General features: G+C 43.5%; 1 protein-coding gene across 1 annotated transcript in view; it reads right to left on the reverse strand.

Moving 5' to 3' along the window:
- The window catches only part of ALPK1 (alpha kinase 1), a 51,362-nt gene that overhangs the window by 11,853 nt on the left and 18,411 nt on the right, over window positions 1-21,098 (reverse strand). The window contains exons 3-9 of the mRNA XM_055797742.1: window positions 16,847-17,001; window positions 6,777-6,975; window positions 4,696-4,755; window positions 2,970-3,056; window positions 2,186-2,262; window positions 624-719; window positions 8-112 (exon numbers count right to left, since the gene is read on the reverse strand). Of these exons, the coding sequence (XP_055653717.1) occupies window positions 8-112; window positions 624-719; window positions 2,186-2,262; window positions 2,970-3,056; window positions 4,696-4,755; window positions 6,777-6,975; window positions 16,847-17,001 (779 nt within the window). The remainder of the gene's footprint in view (window positions 1-7; window positions 113-623; window positions 720-2,185; window positions 2,263-2,969; window positions 3,057-4,695; window positions 4,756-6,776; window positions 6,976-16,846; window positions 17,002-21,098) is intronic.

A 21,098-nucleotide genomic window follows, 5' to 3' on the forward strand; every position in this document is an offset into this window, starting at 1 on the left:
TGCTTACCACGGCTGTGAGGACGAACAGCGGGGTGTACTGGCTGTAGGCTGCTGCTAGTTTGCAGGCCTCAGCAGCTGATAGCAAGCGATGATTGAACTCTCGGAGAAGGCTCTAGTGAAATGAGAAAAACAAGAGGGAAACCTCACCTCAAAAGCTTTCTTTTCAAAGAGATGGGTCTACCTGGTAAGCCATGCTGTTAGACTGAAGAAAGACAGCATAGCATTTTTTTCTTGACTGTTGTAGGTTCCCTGAGCTCTCTGCGACCCTTGAGTCTTGATAGAGCGGGACATCATATCTTAAACAACAGCAGCCAGGTCTGTTTCTGCAGGAGCCTTTTTGCTCAGATTTACCATTGACATGTCACTTTTTGACCCTATAAATATTCTATATATTACACAGACTACATACTCTGTAAATACTATTAATGTTTTCTTTTTCCTGAAGCAAGGCATCCTTCTTTCTAGGCGCCAATGAACTTTTTCACCCAGAGCAATGGAAGTTTCTTCAGCCCTCTCAGCACAGGAGAGGAACTGGAGGAAAAACAAAGTGCAGGTGAATTTGGAACAACCATACATAGTCCATCTGAAGAATCTACACACACAAATACCAAACCAAGTCTTACCAGGTCAATATTGGCATTGGTTTTAAAACGTACATAATCCTTCTCATTCATGGAAGCAAAGATGTCTGCCATAATACCCAAGGAAGTAGCAATTCCCTGAAAGAGAAATGGAAAATTATCATAGTGGTTTTCCCTTTGTGTTTTGAATTTTGCTGCTCACAATAAAGTAGGTTCTGTGTAGAACATAACAAAAAAACCCAAAACAAACAAATAAGATCCAAAGTGAAGCACTGCTAAGAAATTCAAAGACAACATCTTGGTAGGGTTTTATTAATTCCAACCTGCAGAAAGTGTAGCCTGGTGGATATATATGAGTTTCCATGAATGGCAGCTATCCCTATTACCACTAACTCTAGGTTTCAACTTAAACAGCACTGCATTTTCCCAAGGTGCTGTTTGTGACAGCAAAAGCAAAGTCTCGTGGTATCACCAAAAGCCCTTGGTGAACTATATCTGAAAAAAGACTCAATCTGGTTTACCATTGCTTTTCAGAAAAGACCACAGAAACCCAAAAATTATGTTTAAGAACTGGCCGGTTGATCCCAGTCTTTCTAAAAAATCCAAGGTGAAGGTGTCTAGAGAGATGATAGAAGTAATAAATGCTCATCACTCATAGCCTAAGAAAATAAGCATCTTTTTTAACACACTTCCTGAGCTTATTGCACTGTTTAAAAAACAAACAAACAAGAGTTGGACAAAATTGAAGAGTTCTTGGTGTTGATATAATTAGGTTGGTTTTTGTAATTTGTAATTGGTTCTACAGAACCAATTAAAAAATGAGCCATGAACATGTAACATATAGATCTATGAACTTGCTAATTGTGTCTCTCTGGAAGAGTTAATCTATATGTGCTAGCTAAGGGTCTGTCCAGCTAAATAGTTAAGAATGGTGGGAAGTATCTGTACGCTCTCCGCAAAATTCACTGCACATCTTTGCTCCTATAGAAACATTCTGAGCTTGAGGTCAAGCTTTAAGGTATGGTAGAGGAGAGGTGACAAGGTCTGGCTTTGTGGTGTATCTTACGCCGGAGTACAATTACAAAACTTCTTAAAGCACCACCCTAGGACCTGCAGGACTTAGGTTCACATTCCTGTTTAGCTACGGACACATGGTGTGACTGTTGCTTCCTCTACAGTGGGAGATTAGTGCAGCCAAGCCTCACAAAGGTGTTAAAGACAGATACGGTAGCTGTCGCGAAAAAAAAAAATTAGCCTTAGTCCTAATAGATAAATAAAATCTATGGCTGCATTCTGGGATTAGTCTGTCCTTGTCAGAGGCACCTGTGACATCCTAGGTGAATGGTTCACTTCAGATGATTCTGCTTAATGAAAACTATTACTTTCATTCCCCTGCAGGAAAAAAGGTGTCCCTAAGTCTGTGCATGCATGCGGAAACAATGTGCAATACAGACTTTGGCCAGAATGTTTGTCCTGCATGTTAACTTTGTCTGAGGTGCATAATTGAAATATTATTGCTAAAAGACTTTTCTGAAGTAAATAAAAGCTAATCTGGAACGATTATTAGATTGGCAAGGACATCCAGAGTGAAAAGGAAATTGTACCTTTTTATCTGGTTGAGGAAGTTTGGAATAACCCACAACTGAAGCCCAAATCAACTCTGCTGCCTCATACCACATCCCTGAAATAAATCAGAAAAATAGTCAGATTACAGCTACAGATGACTTTCCATAGTTTATTTTACATCTCTTTGAGTCAGGAGCCCTCAAAATAGTATAAAACCATACCACAAGCACTTTTTGCTTTGGTGACACAACTTTTATTGTTTTCCTTTAGCTTTTGGCTGTGCATAAACATGCACATTTTATGCTCATAAAAGACTTCAGCTCAACAGTCATGGAAGATGAAAGGTCACATCAAACCAACAAAATTCAGGCTGTTAGCCTCAAGTACCAATCCCTGAATACAGAAGCCCATCATGCTGAAAACTAGGGATTTTCTTGTCCTAAGAGAGAAAATTTCTGTGATGTACCTGTGATAAACTACTGCATGCCTTTGAGAACAGTCAATTTGGGAAAAGCATCAGCAAACGCGGAGTAGCACAGGGAAAAAGGAACAACATTTCAGAATGCTCCTCAACTGCTGGTCAGATTAGTAATAAAATGATAATTTCTAAAATGCATTTGCTTGGTACATGGCTCTAAGTCTTGGCTGCAGAGGGGCGTACAACTCAACCTCTGTGGCTGTGTTATGGACATATGGACATAGCAGGTGTTCCACACAAGCCAAAACTCTGACGTATGCCAAATGTACCATCTTAAAGCTTGACTGCAAAGAAAAAATAAGGAAAAACCTTGAGCAGACATTTATAGAAAAAAAAACCCTTACCAAGCTTTAGCAGAATCTGTCCTCTGATTTGTAAGCAGACTGACTGAACGAGAATCCTATCGCTTTCTTTAGCATATTTCCAGGTACCTGCAGAAAGAACGAAAAAACTCAGTAAAGAATGAAAAATGTTGCCATCATTTTAAGCCTCTGAGGGTAACCTAAATCCCAGTAAATTGCCAGGGTTCTCCTCGTTGAATTCAGCTGGTCTGAGTCAGGACTTACAGTTAAGATAGATTACAAAGTGGCAGCGTGTTAAGGAATATAAGTAGACAGCTGTATGGGTATGTAGCTTGAGTGACAGCTATAGAGCATAAAAACAATCTAAAAAGTGGAAGGTGCCTGTCTTCTGTGAAGTAATGAAAAAGTCGTTGTATATAAACATTGTACAGAGTTCCACTAAAACCCAGTCAAAACTATTAATATGGCATATCTTTGTTGCCATCAATATATACATACAGCAGAGCAAAATACTTTTAATGATTGGCAAAATATGTTTTCTTTTCAGGTATCAGTATCTCATGAAGAATAAAATAAAAGTTTTTGTGTTAACACAGCACGATTAGTTACTCAAAGTCTTTCATTCTCAAATCTATACTGGATTTCAGAACAGAATATGAAATAAAATCACTAAGGTTTCCTAAGCATTGTGAACATTTCACTGCAATTCTCAGCATGAATTATCTGTTCAACAACACATCTCCAATGTTAAACAAACAAGCATTATAATTGAATACTATGAAAATAATCTTAAAAGAAAAGCATAATCCCAAGGAAGGTGAAACGCAATGTTTTGCATAGCCAGTTCCACTTTACTAGTGATAGCTGGTGTTTTGTTTAAAGCCCTCTCACATGAAGGCCTTTCTTGTATGAGGACCTCAGTTTCACAAACCAACAAGACCCAAAACAGGCTTCTTAAATTGCCAGAGTTACATGGTTGTAGAGAAACCTGAATGTATTGACTAAATAAACCCTGAAGGCTAAGAAAATGGAGAACAGATATAAACCCCTGAAATACATTGTCTCAAAACCATGACTAAATAATAATTATGGATGTCTGTCAAAATTAATTAATTCCTATCATTGGAAATACTACACATCCCTTCAGATCTGAAACAAGCCACACGACCAGCAGTATAGTCATTTGACAGAAAGGAAAAAAAACCCAACTAATTTCTACAAACGTCATCATGCATTAAGGAATGGTCCCATTTTTACAGTTCTGCACATCTATTCAGCAATAAAAGAAAGTGCTGTAAGAACCAGGACTCACTCCCTTTTTTTTAGTTAACCCCAAAAGATACTAAATAATTGCCCTGCAGTCTGTTTCAGGTCTAGAATAAAGAATTCATTTAGTCCATAGAAACAGTGTGAATTTGGAGGATAAGCATTACTCTAACAATCTGGATTTTTTCAAGGGGAGGGAGTTGTCCTAGTTGATCCACATTTTAAAATTCTCTAGGCAGAGAAATCAGTAGGAAGGCTGCCAATCCAGAATATTTTCCCACCCATTTGAAAACATACAAGGATGAATTACGGAATTTTTTTTTTAAAAAAAGGTCGCAGTTTCCACATTTTAGCAAAGAATGGTGCAGAAAAGAGACACATGATGTAAGGAGTCATTACTGAGGTCAGACTGGCTGTATTTGAAGCTCATGTGATTAAAACTAGTATTAAAAAATCCCACCAAAATAGCAACTATGAAATTGGAAAAGAAAGATATACATACCTGTTGCTCCTTTGTCATTAATAAGGCTGCTTAGGATATATTCAGCTTTTAAAAGTTTACCTGATTGAAAATAAAATTTAAAAAAAGATAGAAAATTAATATAAAAATATATCATGTGATATGAAGTGAACAAAAATACTCATCACTGAAAGCCTCTGCAAATTGTACTCTTCTTCCCAGCACTGTCAGTGTGTCCACGGTTAGACTTAACTTTCCAATTAAATATGTGCCGCAGATTCTGCTTCACGCTCAGGAATCTCTTTGACACTGGCTATATTATATGTACAACAAATATTGCAGAAAACACTGATGAGACAACGGTTTCTAGCAATGCACTTGCTTTGGAAAATCTCATCGAGAAGCTATGTGATATTTAACCTGATAGATCCCATTATCACCTGCATATACATTTGCTGCTGTCAATAGTCATAAATGTACATGCATTACATTCTATAACGTGGTTGCACAGTAAGATAAAATGATGTATATATCTTCTTTACTTAACATATTATCCATTCCCGGAAGATTGCTTAATCTTAGAATGTGAGAAAGTCTTCCTCAAGTCAAACTCTGATATTTCTGTTGAATTTCTGTGCATGCTGTCTATGTTCTACAGCACAGCTTCAGTAAACCAACCGCAAGGAGAAAACAATAAATCTCTCTTCATTACAGGGGAGGCTAAGGCTGCACGTTGGGTTTAGAGTAAATCCAAGCCCTGCAGTGTAGGCAGGTGGCTCCAGGCACTCATTTCTCGCTCTGCTCCTTCCCATGCCTTGGGCTGCTGCAGGAGTCATAGCAGGGGAGGTGGCAACAAGACTGGGCACTGAGCTGATGGCCACCCCACCAGTTGGGTTTCCCTGCTCTTCTTTCTCTTCCAAAACAAAGTAATTCAGCCTGCTTCCTTCACCAACAGAGCTGCCAGTCTCTGTCCCAGGGAAACACGGGTTTTGGAAACCCATTTTGGTCTCACTGGGGAGCTTCACCAGGGGGGGAAGCTCTGCAGATGCACCTCAGAGCCAGCTGACCTGACGTCCTGCCACAGAAATCATAGCCACAGGCTATGCTGCCTCCCTGTCATTCTCTATATAGCTTTTAAGAACCATCTTAAGCACAGATTATATAGCCAAAAACATACAGAGAAAGGATGCAGAATGCAACACAAAGTGGAGATTCTGCCTATCAGCCCCCTGTCATATGGCTCAGAGGTTTTGTTGCATGGCCAGAGTCACCCGTGGCAGGCTTGACGGGCTGCAGGAGAGGCCTTAAGGTCTAATTTGATCAGCTTGATTCATGTTGAACCTTGCTTTTTGTCTCAGTTGTCTGGCTGAATTCAAGAAGGCTGCTCCAGCCAGAGAAGCAGTGTAAGTGTTGGCTGAACTAGTTCATCAGTTGGAGTGTGCCAGTACCCAGACACCATGGCAATAGGAGCATGAGAAGTCCACAGCCACAAATGAAACCGGCTACACAGGGAACCTTTAGTTCTTTTTTCTGCAAATAAAATATTCCTTAGTTGGGCGTTTCAGAGCAAGTTTGTCTGGCTTTGTTTCCTTCTCCCTAGTAGGACAGTGAGAAGATGCATTAAAAATCCTTCAGGTGTTACCAATGTTATAGGAATGATGGAATTTATCTTTTTTTTAAAATCAGTTTGTCCTCTAAGCTGCATTGTTTGCATAGTCAAGGGGTCCCACTGGAAAAAAAAAAAAAAAAAGCAGCTGGGACAGTGCAGAGAAAATGCCAGGATTCTAATTTACTTTTTAAAGCCCCTTGGTCAGAAATATAGCAATTCAGATATCCCTGTTTGAAACCAGCAGGGAAGATTTGTTAATGAACAAAAGCTCCAATTAGTATTTTCCACACCCTTTCACAATTCTCTCTCCTGCTTTTGGCTCTGAAACCTTTTATACCAGCCCCTTTGTGCTAGTGAGAGGAGCTGGGAGGGCTCAAGGGGGCTGGGGGTGGGCTGTGCGTTTGAAAAGATGGCACCGGGGCTGTAAGCATGTCATCCGCAGCGAGGGACAAAGTGTCTTCTTCAAAGTCAAGTAGTTTCTTATTGGGCTTGAGCTGAGAAAATGGAGCGGTACCTGTGTTGACAGAGAGGCGAGCTTGGCGGATGAGCACCTGAGGACTGATCGGCGTGGTAGGCTGCAGCCTGTGCAGACCTTTGGCAATCTGAAGAAGTTTGCTGGAGGCATCAATCCAATACAGGAACCGGTCAATCAGGAACACAATAGCAGCTGCGGTTACACAGTCCTTGACCATGATGGAGGCTTTCAAATAAACCTGAAAAGAACACCAGTGCCATGGGGCAGCCTTGGAGAAACTTACCTCGCAAAGGCTCAGTGGACTGTCTAAAAAAATGTTCTGCTTTAGTAACTCTCTCCCTAACAGTGCTGCCTACGTACCATTTTAGAACAGATGGGATATCCTTAGTTATTTTCTGTAAGGTGGCTACACAGTTTTACAGCAAAAGAAGTATTGAACATTACAAGAAGCAAGTATTCACTAGCAATTAAAAGGCTGTCTCAGAATTTCTACTCACCTCATAATCTTTACCTTCCTAGGCACTGACATAATGGAGAAAGTCTTTGTGTCAGTGACCAGATAGGATTTACTATGACTATTCCTGAACATATTTTCATTTTTAAGGTAGGAAGGATCCAGCTGTTTTTTTGTTTGCGGCATAGATATCATTCCTGATTTTTTTTTTTTTTGTCTTTCTAATTGTTGTTTAGTATTTGGAACCACATCATTTGATGGCCTGTTAATGAATTTAAATCATGCCCAACTGATTACTAGCAGTAATAACAGTTTAAAAGGGGAACATGAGTCTGGAAAGACTGGAAATGGTCACTATAGGCATTGCCCCAGATGGAACTCAAGCCATCCACTGCTTTGTACACCACAAACAAGCGAACAGGGCAGGAATCCCATGTTTTTCACCTGCAGGTCATCTTTAATGATTACTAAGTTTGTATGAACTCTCTGGGATTCCCCACAGTGGTTGAGCCATCACACTGACATGAGGAATCAGCCAGAGCTCCTGAGATAGCATGCTGCTAAGAGGACAGGAGGCCAACAAGAAGGATGTGTTTCTCATGTCATTCATGTCAGTGAGTAACTCCACTCATGACAGAGTAAAAGCAACACAGAGGAGGGAGGATCAGGCCCCACGGCACCATCAGAGGATGAGAGACTGCCAAGAAAACTGTGTCCAAATCCCTGCTACAACATCAAGTTTGGCAGCTATCTCCCATTTCTGTCTTAGCACCAGCCTCCTTCCCTTGCCTTCCTTGTGTGAATGCACAGGCAGAGCCAGAGAGTGGTCCACGAACTGCTTCAGACACGGCTCAAGCTTCTTAGATTCCTCCCCAGCCTTATTTCTACTCTTTTTCCTTTTAGCTCAGAGCCTTACACTCTGACAGCCAGACTCATTCTTGATTTTGAGTAGCAGAACCACCGTCTGAGGTGTGCAAGAAAGCCCACGTCAAACCATCTGGAGAAGTCCCTGCGGTATATGGCATGAAAGCCGGCTTGCAGCACCAATCTGTTGTGAGTATTTGCTAGCTTGTTTGCACTTCAGCGAGGAGGGTTTGTACAAATTTCCTTTTTTCTCCTGAGCTCGGGTTGGATTTTCTAAGAGGATGGCACTTGAAAAGGATTCCTGGAGTTGGGCACGCACAACTCCGCTTGTGCCGGCCAACAATGGAGGAATCCCCCTCTCCAAGCACCTGTAAACTGACACTGCAAACCAGCCATTCGAAATGCTCATCAACAGGCCATATATTTAAGCACAGAGCATCGCCTAATCTATTTTTTTTTCCTCCCCTTCTTCCTTTAATAGATCGGAGCACAAAAGCCTGAGAGAGGGTGACCTATCAAACAAAAGGGCCTTTGAGTTCCTAGGAAAAGTAGACTTGGAGGAGGATGGAAGGAATCCAAGTGGCCCTATTATTTCCACTTGCACTAATTAGACATTTTTCTGTCAGCTATTGAGCACTGCTGAGAGGCCAAACTCACTGAATTCATTTCTAAAGTGTTTACAGAAGTTTGCATCTGTTTGTGTCTCTTCAGGAGGAAAATAAGCACTTCAATAGCATTGTGGAAAATCTAAACGAAGCATCCTATTCTGAAGGGCCTGGCAGTCTTGCAGCTGCATAATTTAACTCTCTGCTCAATGCCAAAACCTCTCGTGTCCCTCTCCAAACCCAAATGGACGCAAAATGTAGAAAAGTCAAGCCAGGGAGAGAAACTCTGCTTTTTTTTTAAAAAAAGGCAGGGCTGCATGCTGTGTGGCACACAGAAACACGGTTCGGTGTCAGTCTTTGCAATTACGTTCCCCCCTGTTCTGAGAAATTAATACCCGCTCCTTTCATTCCCTGCCAACTCGTGTGGCTGGAAAATTCCTCAGCACCTACAGCTAATGCACCGGCGCGCTGGGCACGCACCCAAACCATGCACAAAGACCCTCCCCATGCCACTCCGAAATGAAATGGGGCAGCAGCTCCCTGTCACCCAGCCCAGACCCAGGGTAACCCTATTGACTTCCAAGATGTCACAGCCTATCCCCACACAATCAGAAACCCAGCGCCGCTCGCCACAGCCAGACACTTTGTTCTGCATAGGGGGCTAGCGCCCTGAACAGATTTACTCACTTTCTTTATCACTTTAAAGCTGATGTAGGCGCATCTACAGAGAGAGAGAGAGAGAGAGAGGGAGGGAGAAAGAGCGAGGTATGTGCACACTTTGTTTTCACATCTGTGTCCATGACGTGAAATGCATATGTCTAATTGAGTTTATGACACAAAGGGAACCTTGCGGCTGGGAAGTGGAATCAGGTGGTGAGAGAATTAAATTTGCACCAGATTTCTATACATGGACCATTGGGGAAAATGCAAAACAGCCTTTAGTGAAGGGTTTTTTCCTTAATGGCGATGAGTGGGAGGGTGTGCTGTTTGCATGGTTTCCTGCATTAGTGGGTTAGCTCCTCCTCATGCCGGGGCTGAAGTTTGGGTCCCAGCTTTGGGTTCAAAGCCACGACGCCTCCTTTGCATTGACAATGGGGGCCGCTCCCAAGAGAGGGGAGAAGCTCAGAACCGGGGCCATCTGGCACTAGGGCTGGCAGGAAAGCGTCAAAGGGAAATTATTGGTGCATAGTAAATGAGGACGAGGAGGAGGGGAAGAAAATAGGAGAAAATCTTCATGTGGCAGCTGATGTAAGGGGAATTACAAGCCCAAATAAATGAAATATTGATTTAATCCACTCTCTATGTTCTCTCTATAAAGCAAAGATCCTGGAGGCAAGCCCCCCTGCTCCAGCCTGTGGGCTCGGGAGGGTCCCCTTTGGTAAAACACCACTGCACACGGCAAGGTTAGAAAGCAGGGGCAGGAATAACTTCATTTTCAGGGTGTCCCCACAGTTTTGCAGACGCTCTGGATTTCTGTTTTCACTTATATCCATTCACCTCAGAGTGTTTCAGTCTTTGTTGCATTTGTAACTGCAGCTGAGGTTTAAAATCTTCAAAAAAACCCCAAAACAAAACCAAGAGCAGTCAACAAAGAATTTCTAATTCTGGGCACAAGGCAGGAGTTCCAGTGGCACGTACTTCCAGGTGCTTTAATTCTTTCGCAAGACCTGCTCCTGGTTAGCACTTCACTGAACCCTAACAAATTGCTCAGTTTTCTTTCCCCTTACGTTCGTCCCCTGTCAGATTAAACACAGAGTCACAACACCAATGGATCTGGCTGAAGTCTTTCACTCTTTTACCCCATGCGCTCTTAGCAAAGCCTGTCTTTCCAACGGACCAAAGCTGCTGTCACCGCATGGGACTTCTCTATCAATCTCTGCCTTTCAGCTGGCAATCAGAGCCCACTTGACAAATAACAAGGAATTAAGCCTCCTACCACTTCTGTGATGGGCAGAAGAAAGCATGTCCATGAGGTGCAGATGGATACACTTGAAACACAGGACAGTCCAGTCACGCAGAAAATAGCTGCAGTCTGAGGAATGAGAAGCTCTTGGACACTTTCCTCTCTGCTCAGAGCAGCAGAGAACCCTGTTTCATGGCTTGAGCTTCCGAGGCTGTTAATTAGCTCAAGTTATTCATCCTGAAGGCAATGGAGTGTTGGGTGTTTATTCAATGGAAGCAGCATTAGGTCCATTATTAGCAGTTCAAAACACCACAGAACGGGTCATTTTTTTACAACCAACCACATCTTGCTTCACCAACTGAGAAAGTACTAGAGTGAGAATAACTCCTGGTTTTCTGCAATTGCACTTGCCACTGATTTCATTTTACTGCTATTGGGATGTTCCACGTGCTGCTCTCAGCTTCCACTCTATCTGAGAGCCACTGCTGTTTGCAGGAAGCAGAGTTCCAGTAGAGCAGTGCCTGGAGATTCCTGCAGGCAGGACCAGCTCCCTCCCTTGCAGGATGGAGAGAGCATCCCATCAAGACTGAGCAGAGAAGGCACCATCCCTGATCAAGCTGCTGTTGGCATGTGCTCTCAGCACTGGGTAGCAGTAATGAAGGGACTGCAGCTACCTGAAGGGGCAAGTGGTAGAATCATCTGTGTGATGAACGTGAGCAGTCGCAGGAGGGAGGAAAGCCACAGGCAGCTCAGGCTGCTGAACAGTGGCATTTTGGGATGAGGACAGAAGCAGAACCCTTTAAAGTGCTAAGGAAGCTCCTTGAGGGGTAGTTCCTGTGGACCTCATATCTGACAAGGCAGCAGGGGTCTGGAGGACCACAGTCATCTGCAGGAGTACCTATTCTTAATTATTACTAAGGACAGGTGCAACAATAATTTTGTAGTCCTTATTTGTTCTGCTGTGCTCGAGCTCTAGACTATTTATAAACTAGTGTGGTGATTCCCTGTGGTACATCAAGATACTATATTGAAGGGGATATTTTAATACTTAAAAATAGCTAAGTGCCAGTGACAGAACCCTACCAAGAAGGTGGCATCAAGAGCATTATAGCCAGCCAAAAATCCAACAGTCTCTGTCCTAAATCTGTGTCCTCAATTAATTTGAGAGGTAGTTTAATTTGGAATGAAAATACAACACAGCAATCTCAGTAATACAACATTTAAGATCTTTTCCAGGGAGGAAATACTCCTCCATGAAGCTGTGTCTGAGAAGAGGAAATCCTACCCATAAGCAAATTGAACAGCCCTACAGGTACTCAGGATCAGACTTCCCATTTTTGATTTGGTGCTGCACATAAACTCTGCTGTAGTTTTCCCACACGGGCAGCAGAAGACTGAGTGCTTTGCAGCATTGCACGCTGGCAGCATCAGGGAGGCCACCCTGGACAGCTGAAGCTTTCCTGCCTGCACCTGATCTTTGATACTTCTCACTTACAAAGCGTCTGGGATTGTGCAGCCTAAGGGAGGCTGGGGTGCCACGGATTCCCTCCTAGGCTGAAATCAGCCCACAGCCACAGCTCTCCCTTACGTCACTCTCTGTTTCACTGGGATCACCCAAGAAGAGCTCTTATGAGGCAGGTAGCAAAAGGTCAGCCTGAACAACCAAGATCCCAGGGCTACGATTTAGGGCTTTAATTCTCCTGTTACCACATCAACAGTTAGAAGGAGGAGAAAACTAAATCCTCAGCCCCCTCTTTAGTTCTTTTTCAAAGGCTCCCAGCTCTTAAGTGCCACACACACACCTAAGGGTAGTTAGGGCATGTTCCTCAGAATGGTTTCCCTAATGGCAATCCATCAGCATGTAATTAGCCAAGGCCCAGGAAAGGGCTGCTGGGCCTTATTTTCTACTCTTTTCAATATTCCCTTTAACTCTCATGAGATTCTGCACCAGCAGAGTCAGGATTTGTGCTGCCCCATCCACAGCAAGGAGCATGGGGTCAGCCTGCACTGTTCCCTACAGCAGGTGCAGAGACTGGCCCTAGCCCTGCTCTTGAGGGATTTTCCCCACATATTCTCATTGTACCTATCCCAGGTACAATCCTGGTCCGTGGCTGAATGCCTAAGCCTGGATGCAGGAACTATTGATATGTATAATAAAAATGAAGTAAAGGCCCACATCATTATGATAGGTTTGCAAACAGGCTCTAATCTTGCAAAAAAGTAATAAAAATATTAACATGGCATGAGTCATCCCACAAGAGAACTACTTGTGCGCATAGTGTTGTCCTTCAACAAAACCTAAAACCTACAACACAGTTTGTGGGATCAAAGCCTATGTGTATACAGGCATGTTGCCCTCTATTGGCTGGTCACCAAGCATAAGGCTATTTCCATCCCTTGGGACAGCAAAGGTCTGCAGGAAGAGTAACCCCTGGCAGCCTCCCTTTTGGATCTGCAGCCCCACTCCCAACCCTACAACGCATGTGGTATTTAGAGAGAAAAAGTAATCCCTCCTTATTTATGTTGGTCAGCAAGGATGCTGTTACAATTCTGATTTTGCTTTGATTTGTTAAAAACAAAGACCTCAGTGCTTGCTTTGGATACAGATGTTGGCTTTCCCACTAAAGGGGCATTTAGGCTGAGATGGGGGCTGCGGGATGGCTTGGTTTGCTAGCAGGGAAGCTCTCTTAAAACCTCTTAGGAAAACATGGAAAACAGAATTTTGAGCTTGTTGAACTGGGCTGGCCTTTGTATTGGTTGGGGAATCCCCAACAGAGAAAAGAAAAAAAGCCAACCCAAACAAAAAAACCCCAACCATCTTCTAGAAGATGCAAAGATTTTGTAAAACCAGAAGTGCCGGTTTGCCTCAAGTTTACAGTAAATTTGCTGCCTTTAAATCCCAAGGGAGGTTCAGTAACTTCATATAGTGGAGCAAGGAGGGGGGGGGGGGGGGGGGCAGGGTGGTAATAGAAAAGTTTGCATATACTGCCAAAATCTGTCCTGAGCCGTGCTCTGGCAGTAGCATGGTTCCCATTGAACTGATGCTGCAGTGAGAGTGTGCCAAGGAAAGCCTGGCTCGTCGCTAACCCCTGCCCCACCAAGCTGGTTTTGCCATGCCTTCCTACTCCTTCAGCCAGTGTGCAGAAGCAATAATCATCCCACAGCAAAGGCAAAGAAGAGCACTTTAAAAGTCTGCAGGTGCAGGTGGCTTTGCCTTCTTGATGTGTCAAACAAGCATGCAGCCGCCAGCAATGGGTATCCTACTTTTTAAAGTGCAACACTAAGGCAAACTCTTGAAGCCAAAGCCTAATCCGCTTACTCACTGTGCTGGTCTTATGGAGCTTTTCAGCCTACTCGCAGAGTAAAACATCCTCGTGGTGAGCCCTGGTAGCCAGCTCTGTCTCCTCCTAACACCACCAGTGTGTTATGGTAATGAAGCGCCTTTCATTCATGGATCTTAAAGCACTTTTTAAATGTAATGAATTAGGGTTTATGGGCTTATTCTAAGAATGGCAAATTAAAATAAACAGAGATGAAAAATTTTAAAAGTTTTCCTGAACAATAAATTGACAAAGACTTATTTTTTTTCTTCCTCTAGGGAATTAAATTATCCTTCTGTCCTTCATGCCCCCACTCCCCCCCCCCAAAAAAAAAAAAAAAGTTGCTCAGACTTTTATCTTTCCTCATCACACTGTAATCACTTCTCTTCAGCCTCATTTCCCCCCCAGCTTTTTATTCAAAGAACTGAAGAAGCCTTTGCTCTGCCTTGAAATTTTATTTTTTAAAAAAAGGGGTGGGGGTGGAGGGGAAAGGAATGGATGAAGGGGGGGGAAAAATCCCTTTTCCTGACTAATACTAATAATACAGGTCAAAATGTCAGTCTATCTACAATTAAATGGAAAACAAAAAAGGTTTTCCCTTTTTCCCATGGTACAATGGCACTGGAATATAAATTACCGATGAAGATGAAATAATACTTCAAAGCACATGGGGAAAGGCAGCACAACGTTTACAAAGTATTTTCAACTGCAGGATAAAACATTGAAGACAACGGTAACCAATGGACTTCAGGGGGTGTTGGTGAATAGTCTAAAACTAGCATGCAGTAGGATTTTAGGTCCCTATAGTCTATGACCCCATGATATGCTTTGTTTAACAAGGGCAGCTGCAGTTATCAACAGATGTTTCAGCAATAAATAATTGGTATCATCTCAGAAAAGATCCATCTACCTGGGGAGAGGGCATAATGCTGCAAACACTGCTCCACTATTACAGCCACATTAATCTCCCATCTAGCCAGGTCTCTCAGGGAGTTTACTGCAGGTGTTTATCCTGAGAGAGAGCAGACAAATGCTCCAAAGTTAGAGAGCTGTGTGGGGATTGTAAAGGAGGTCAACCTCTGCCATAAATTTCTGTCTAAGGCCACACACACCAAAGAGAAAAAGAAAATAAATACCCAAGAAGCAGCCACTCCCTGTCCTCCCCAAGGAAAATGAGGATCCCTGCAATGTGGGATGCTGGCGAAGGGATGCTGCGGCTGACACCTCCCAGCCCTGCAGTTGGCTTTTCTGAGCTTCTCATTGCTCAGTGCTCTTCAATGTAATTGTCCTCCTCAAACAAAACTTGCTGGCTTTATTTGGGCAGGGTTCTCTCCGAAGCAGGTGAAATCTCTTGGCCACCCTGGAGTTAACAGCAGTTTTGCAGCTAGGATTTCAGCAGGGCCAGACCTCCCTGCCCCAAACCCTAGATTTTCAGGCCAGACTGCCCCTTCCCGTGAGGAATAGGACTGTGTTGGCTTCAGACATGCACTACAGCAAGTAAAAAAAAAACACCCAAAACCTCACAAACCACATCCTTACTTTCTGTCTGCCCTGCCAAAGGGATAACTAGCCTAGATGTTACCTTTACTGTTGAAAAGGCAGTCCTCTATTTGCTACAAGTCATGTCTGACACACCTCTGAGAAAATCAAAAAGCAACCGTATTTCTTGCTGCTTTCTAATCTTTACACTCAAATTTATCACCTTACATGATGGGATCCCCAAGCACCTATTGGATCCTGCAACTCCTTACACAGCCAAGTATCCTTTACTCACAGGAGAAGTCACATTAAGTTCTTGCCTTTCCTGCCTAGGTTTTGGCCAGCTTTGGTCCTCAAAGGGATCCTGTAAAGTAATTTTCTTCAAAAAAGAAAAGTAGGTGATGAATTGTGCAAGCCCTACTAAAGTGAATAATCCTCATTGCCTCCTAGTAGTGCTGAATTAAACAAGGCACAGCAGTCTTTTCAAATTCATGGTGTTTTTTTTTAATGTTATGTAAACATTTGGCATTTTAGTTTTTTATAATTCCAGTTCTTCAGGGAAGAGGTAAACGTTACCTTAGTGGAAACAGAAACAGAACTGCCCTGTGAAAGCAGAGGAACGGACAAAGCATGTGCCCAGACTAGCACAGGCTGAGCACGACAGTGAGCAGAAACAATGTAAATGCAGTCGCAGTCATCGCTGCATGTTTCAATGAATAAGGTTGTTCTCCAAGGTGCTCAGTGCACCGACAATCCCTATTTACCTTCTGGGGTCACGTCTAGACAAGGCAGAGGCAGTGCCCTCTGCTCTGCGATGTCTCTGTCATTACTATCTAGGCACTTTTATTCCTTGCACAGCAGCAGCCAAACGCCTGGACACACTCAAGATGTTATCGCTTGAATCCATTTTATCTTCCCTGCACTGGGAGAGCACATAAAGCTGCAGGTACCAGCAAGACCTCAAATAAAGAGCCTTGCATGGTGTGGCACACCCATCGTCACGAGCTGCACAGCCAACAGACAGACCAGAAGCCTAACACCGAGGCAGAGCTCCCACTGATCTCACAACCTTAGCTTGGTTGCAGTGACAGCAGAGGGCAGGACTTTCCTTCCCTTGGAAGATGCAGTGGTGACATGGAAATGAGCTGTCTCACAAGGAGAAGGAAACTGATTCACACATGTTGCTTCATAGCAACTGTAATGAAAAAAAACTGGAAACTATGTGTAGCTTCTGGGTCCCTCTCGTCTGAGGACTGCAACAAATAGAAGTCACATCTCTACTTTGGCTCTTTGGCCTTTGTGAGCGACCCCATCCCAACACGGACCCGCTCACCTCTGCTTGCCAAGCAGTTCCTCACCTGCTGCTGCCACCAGGCAGAAAAAACCAGCCCCTAAACCCACAGGTGATACTACCTGCCAGGGTTCTGCATACCCTCAACACCTCAGTGGGATGTTTTATGCAACAGGTGTGTTGTAGTTCATACCAGCAAATCAGGGAGCCTCGCGCTGATCATATCTTGCAGGTTTGTTTTGTCTTCTGGGCTGAGGTCTTGTTTGTATTGCCACTTCTCTGGCACAAAGGGCCACTTCATTTCCTTTGCCTCCTCCAGAAGGGTCCTCAAGTCCTCAGGAAGCAAAGCTGAAAAGGTCAAAGAGCAGGTAAAGATATTGCAGTGGGTTCAGCCGCAACACTTACAACAGAGCACATACTCTGCAAAAAGCATACTTCCCCTCCCTCACAGACCTTCTCCCAGTTGTTACCAGCTCTTAGCTCTTGCCACCAGCCTCAGGCTTGCCTGTCATCTGTTACCCTTGACTGCTCTGCCCTCCAGGTAAATGGGAGCTATCAGCCATTAAAAAGGCTTTTAGCAGGAAGTCATACCAGCTGGTGGCTGGCTGGGCGTGAAGAGCTACTCAAGAGACAGGAGGAAATCTGTTCCCTGATTGAGGAGAGGGCTCCTGGCAGAGCAAATGGGGCCAACAGCACAGAAGACCTGTCCCTCTTACTGAGAGCTTGCTGTTGACGGTGGCAGAGCCAGCCCAAAAAGCCACATTCAAACAGGGAGATAAACCCAGACTACATAAAGCAATTAGACAAAGATCTAAAGGTATATAATGAATAACAAGCATATGCTCTTGAGAATAATTATTTGACAGATAATTCAGTAAAAAAAAGGTTGTTGGCTTGAGTTACTCAACATGCTCTCAGAGCAGTAGCTGTAGACTACAGGACACTTTCTCTCAACAGAAGAGAGCTCACTGCTATAGCAAGGCAAAATGGTTTAAGCCACGTGCCTGGGAACTGCTATTAACATGGCAGTGCCCATGGATGCGTGGCAGAAAGCAGCTGAAGCCTGGCTATGAGATTCCCTGTTCAAAGCTGATGCATCTTCTTTGAAGCCAGCTTAGCCAAGTAATTCACACTAGTTGAGGAGCTGGCCTGAGCTCTTGTACTTCTCTTGCAGTTTGCAACAGAAGTTAAAAAATAAGCTAGGAGGAGAAGATGCCCTTCATCCAGGCATGGGTCCTACTCAGGCACAGCCAGCACAGAGCCATATGGGAACCCCAGTCCTCACACCTTTCACCCAAGGGTTTCCAAATCCTACCCAAAGTACAGCTTCCCTCCCAGCTGGAAAGGCCAAGCACAAAGGAGTCAAAAGACAGATTTTATTTTTTTTAATGAGGGCAAAGTACTCCCATCTCCCACACCTGGCCCCTGAACCTCCAGCAATGTGCCAGAGCTTGCAAGGCAAGAGCACAGTTTGGCCCGTGCCCTGCTCCCTCCCCGGGCCAGCCCTTCGCCTCCCACATAACCATCAGCTTCAGTTAGGTCTCCAACCTGAACCGACTAAGGATGCAACTGCTAGTAGGAGCACTCAGCTAGAGATCTGGGCTTGGATTTGTCCCTTCCTTTCAGCTGCAGCCCACATTTTAATTTTCCTTGAAGCAGGGATGAAGCTGCAGCCTGAGTGTGCTGTGCTGTGCTAACCACTTGGCTGGACAGACTCTCTGGCCAATAAAAGTGGATTAACAAGGATTATTGACCAGATGGGGTTAATGGTGATCATCAGCTGCAGATCTAGCCCCTTCTGGTCATTAATCCCCAGAAAAAGCCCTGCTCAGAAATGGACCATCATTGCTTTAACAAGGCAATGCAATAATGTATTACTACATATTTTTTAATCAGTCCTTTATGGATGACTGTAGAACATGCACTACATAAAAAGTCTATTTCATGCTCATATTACAGTGCATTTACTGGTATTTTTTTTCTAGGAAAAAGTGGAAAGTTGGACATGTAGGGCCCTTTTGCCAAAAGGTCACCTCTAAAAAGATACCACTTTTTCCAACCCACATTTTCTCACTTGTTGCTGCAGCTCTGGACACACGTTCCCATTACACATCCCAGTTTCACACACAGCCACGTTTCCCAGTCCTTCTGAAGCTGTGTCTGGAGGGGCTCAGCTCTCTGTGTTGTTGCAAGGTGGCCAGGTGGCAGAGCTGGAGGGGAGAGGAGGTCACGCTCCCACCCTCACACCTTTTACTGCAAAATCAGCACAGCAGCAGGGACACCCACCTCAACATGAGGGGGACAAAATGATGGACAGAGGGATTCATGCCCCTGTGTAGACCGAGGAAGACTGAGCTTCCCAAAATCTTTTCCAAAGGAAGATGGGGAGCCTGAAGGCAGTCAGAGCAAGTACATGTTTCCCCATATGATCCCACAGGACTGACGTTTTGGGGAGGGATCTAGAGAAACAGGATGCTTACACAGACAGCCTTTCTGTCTCTTTCTCTACCTTCATCTTCTGTCTTTTCCACATGAAGTCACACTTACTTATATAACACTAAAACAGGAAAAATAGTAGTGACAGCAACTATGAAAATAACCAGTGAGATAACATAGACATTGGTATTCTTGCTAAAGCATAAAAGTATTACTGCTGTCCTCTTGTTCCTGTTTCCATGTTATCCTTAAATAACATTAATGCCCCTTCTACTTGATGCACTATAGAATAAAGAATACATCCAAATTATTTAATATTGAACTTTGATTTTTAAAGAGGCATCTTCAGTGGTCACTGCCACAAAGCTGGTTAGAAAAGGAAACCAGGGCAACATCTTCAGAAGGGTTGGGCAATCTAGGAGCCTTCAGTCATCTTTGGCATCGGATATTTGTGCAAAACTAGCAGGATACCACTTTGAGCCTTGCTGTGATGTCTAGTTGTCACCGCATGGAAACAAACACAGTTAGTGTGATAATGACAATAAAATGATGTTGTATTGCAAGAATATCCACTAGAACCACACTAAACAGTTGGGGAGCTCCTATGAACAGTCGTGCGGTTTTCAGCTAAAATCCAACTCCCAGGACAAGAGTTGTAACAGAGAGCTTGTAAGGTAACTGTTCTCACCACAGGCAATATAAATTCATTAATTAATGAAGGTTGAACTGGCACAGAAGTTGATTGGAATGATTTCTAGCCTAAAAAGAAATAAAAAACCAATCCAGACCCATCTAACACCCATTCTAGCCCCTCTATTAAAGCGAGATAAAGAAGCACTCCTCCTCCTCTCCCCACCATTTATACATATTTGACTTTCAGTTCCTCCTGCGCCTGGTCTGAGAAAGCTGGGGCAAACAAAGGAGGAGAGGGGGGCGAAGAAACCCCCTCCACCTCTGTGCTGGGAGGGTCTCCCCGAAGCAGAGAGCTGCCGACCTGCGAGGCCCTGCCATCCCTGGGTAGAGAGCCCCAGCAGTTATTAATGTTGCTGTCACCACCCTGCTGCTGGGTATTTTTCTTTCAGCTGATGGGAACACGGTCCTCGGAAAAGTCTGAGCATCACTTCAGGCTCTGATCGTTCATTTCCTAAAGCAGTTTACCTGAAGGACCATGTCTAATTGAGTGATTATAAGGCCACTGATTTACCTTATCTGGAACTAAACTGATTATTTCTCATACTCTGTGGTATTTAATAGGAGAAAAGGAGGGAGGAGGATGAGGGGAAAAAAGCACTACCTGATTAGGAGTTCAAGAGCCTATTCTAAGGAGCCATAATAAAACTTAAAAGAATTTGTGATGAGGAAACAAAGTACCCTTTGTTGAAAACAAAAAAAGAAGAGAAAAATCTTCCAGTATCCATAACAGAAACCTATACACCACCCTCCACCGCAAACAGACTTAGGTGCTTCAGAAAAAGGCAGCTGACCTCCCAGCAAGAACAAGGATGGTTGGAAAAACATATTCTCAACGGCTCTGTGCTCCGAGACAAACAAAGGATTTTAAAGATCAAATTAACATTATGGCCGAGTCATTCATGCAAAGCAAAACTAAACATTATTAACACTAAACTGGAAAACGGACAGTACTGCAGATGTGTCACGCAAAGGAAAACCTGTACATAAACAGATTTTTTCGTAGTTTTTTGCTAATGCCTTTGTTCTTCCCTCTAGAAATTTCACCTTCATCCTTTACTATATTCTTCTGTACTTGCTGAAGTTATTTTTCTGTGTGGCAGAAAGAAGTACATAACTCCCTATCCTGTACAGAAAAGATGTAATTTGAACAAGTTCAGCAATTCAAATGCAGTGTTTATTTCATGAATAGAAAGGCTGTGGCAATGAAGTTATGTAGCCCTCAAAGTCTGAATCTAGAGAAAACTAAACCAATTCTATTTATCCTTTCATGATTAACATGAACTGGATTTCCACTGGAATTAAGGAATAATATTTTT

This window comes from Falco peregrinus, chromosome 2 (assembly GCF_023634155.1).
Source record: "Falco peregrinus isolate bFalPer1 chromosome 2, bFalPer1.pri, whole genome shotgun sequence".
NCBI classification, from domain to species: Eukaryota; Metazoa; Chordata; class Aves; order Falconiformes; family Falconidae; genus Falco; species Falco peregrinus.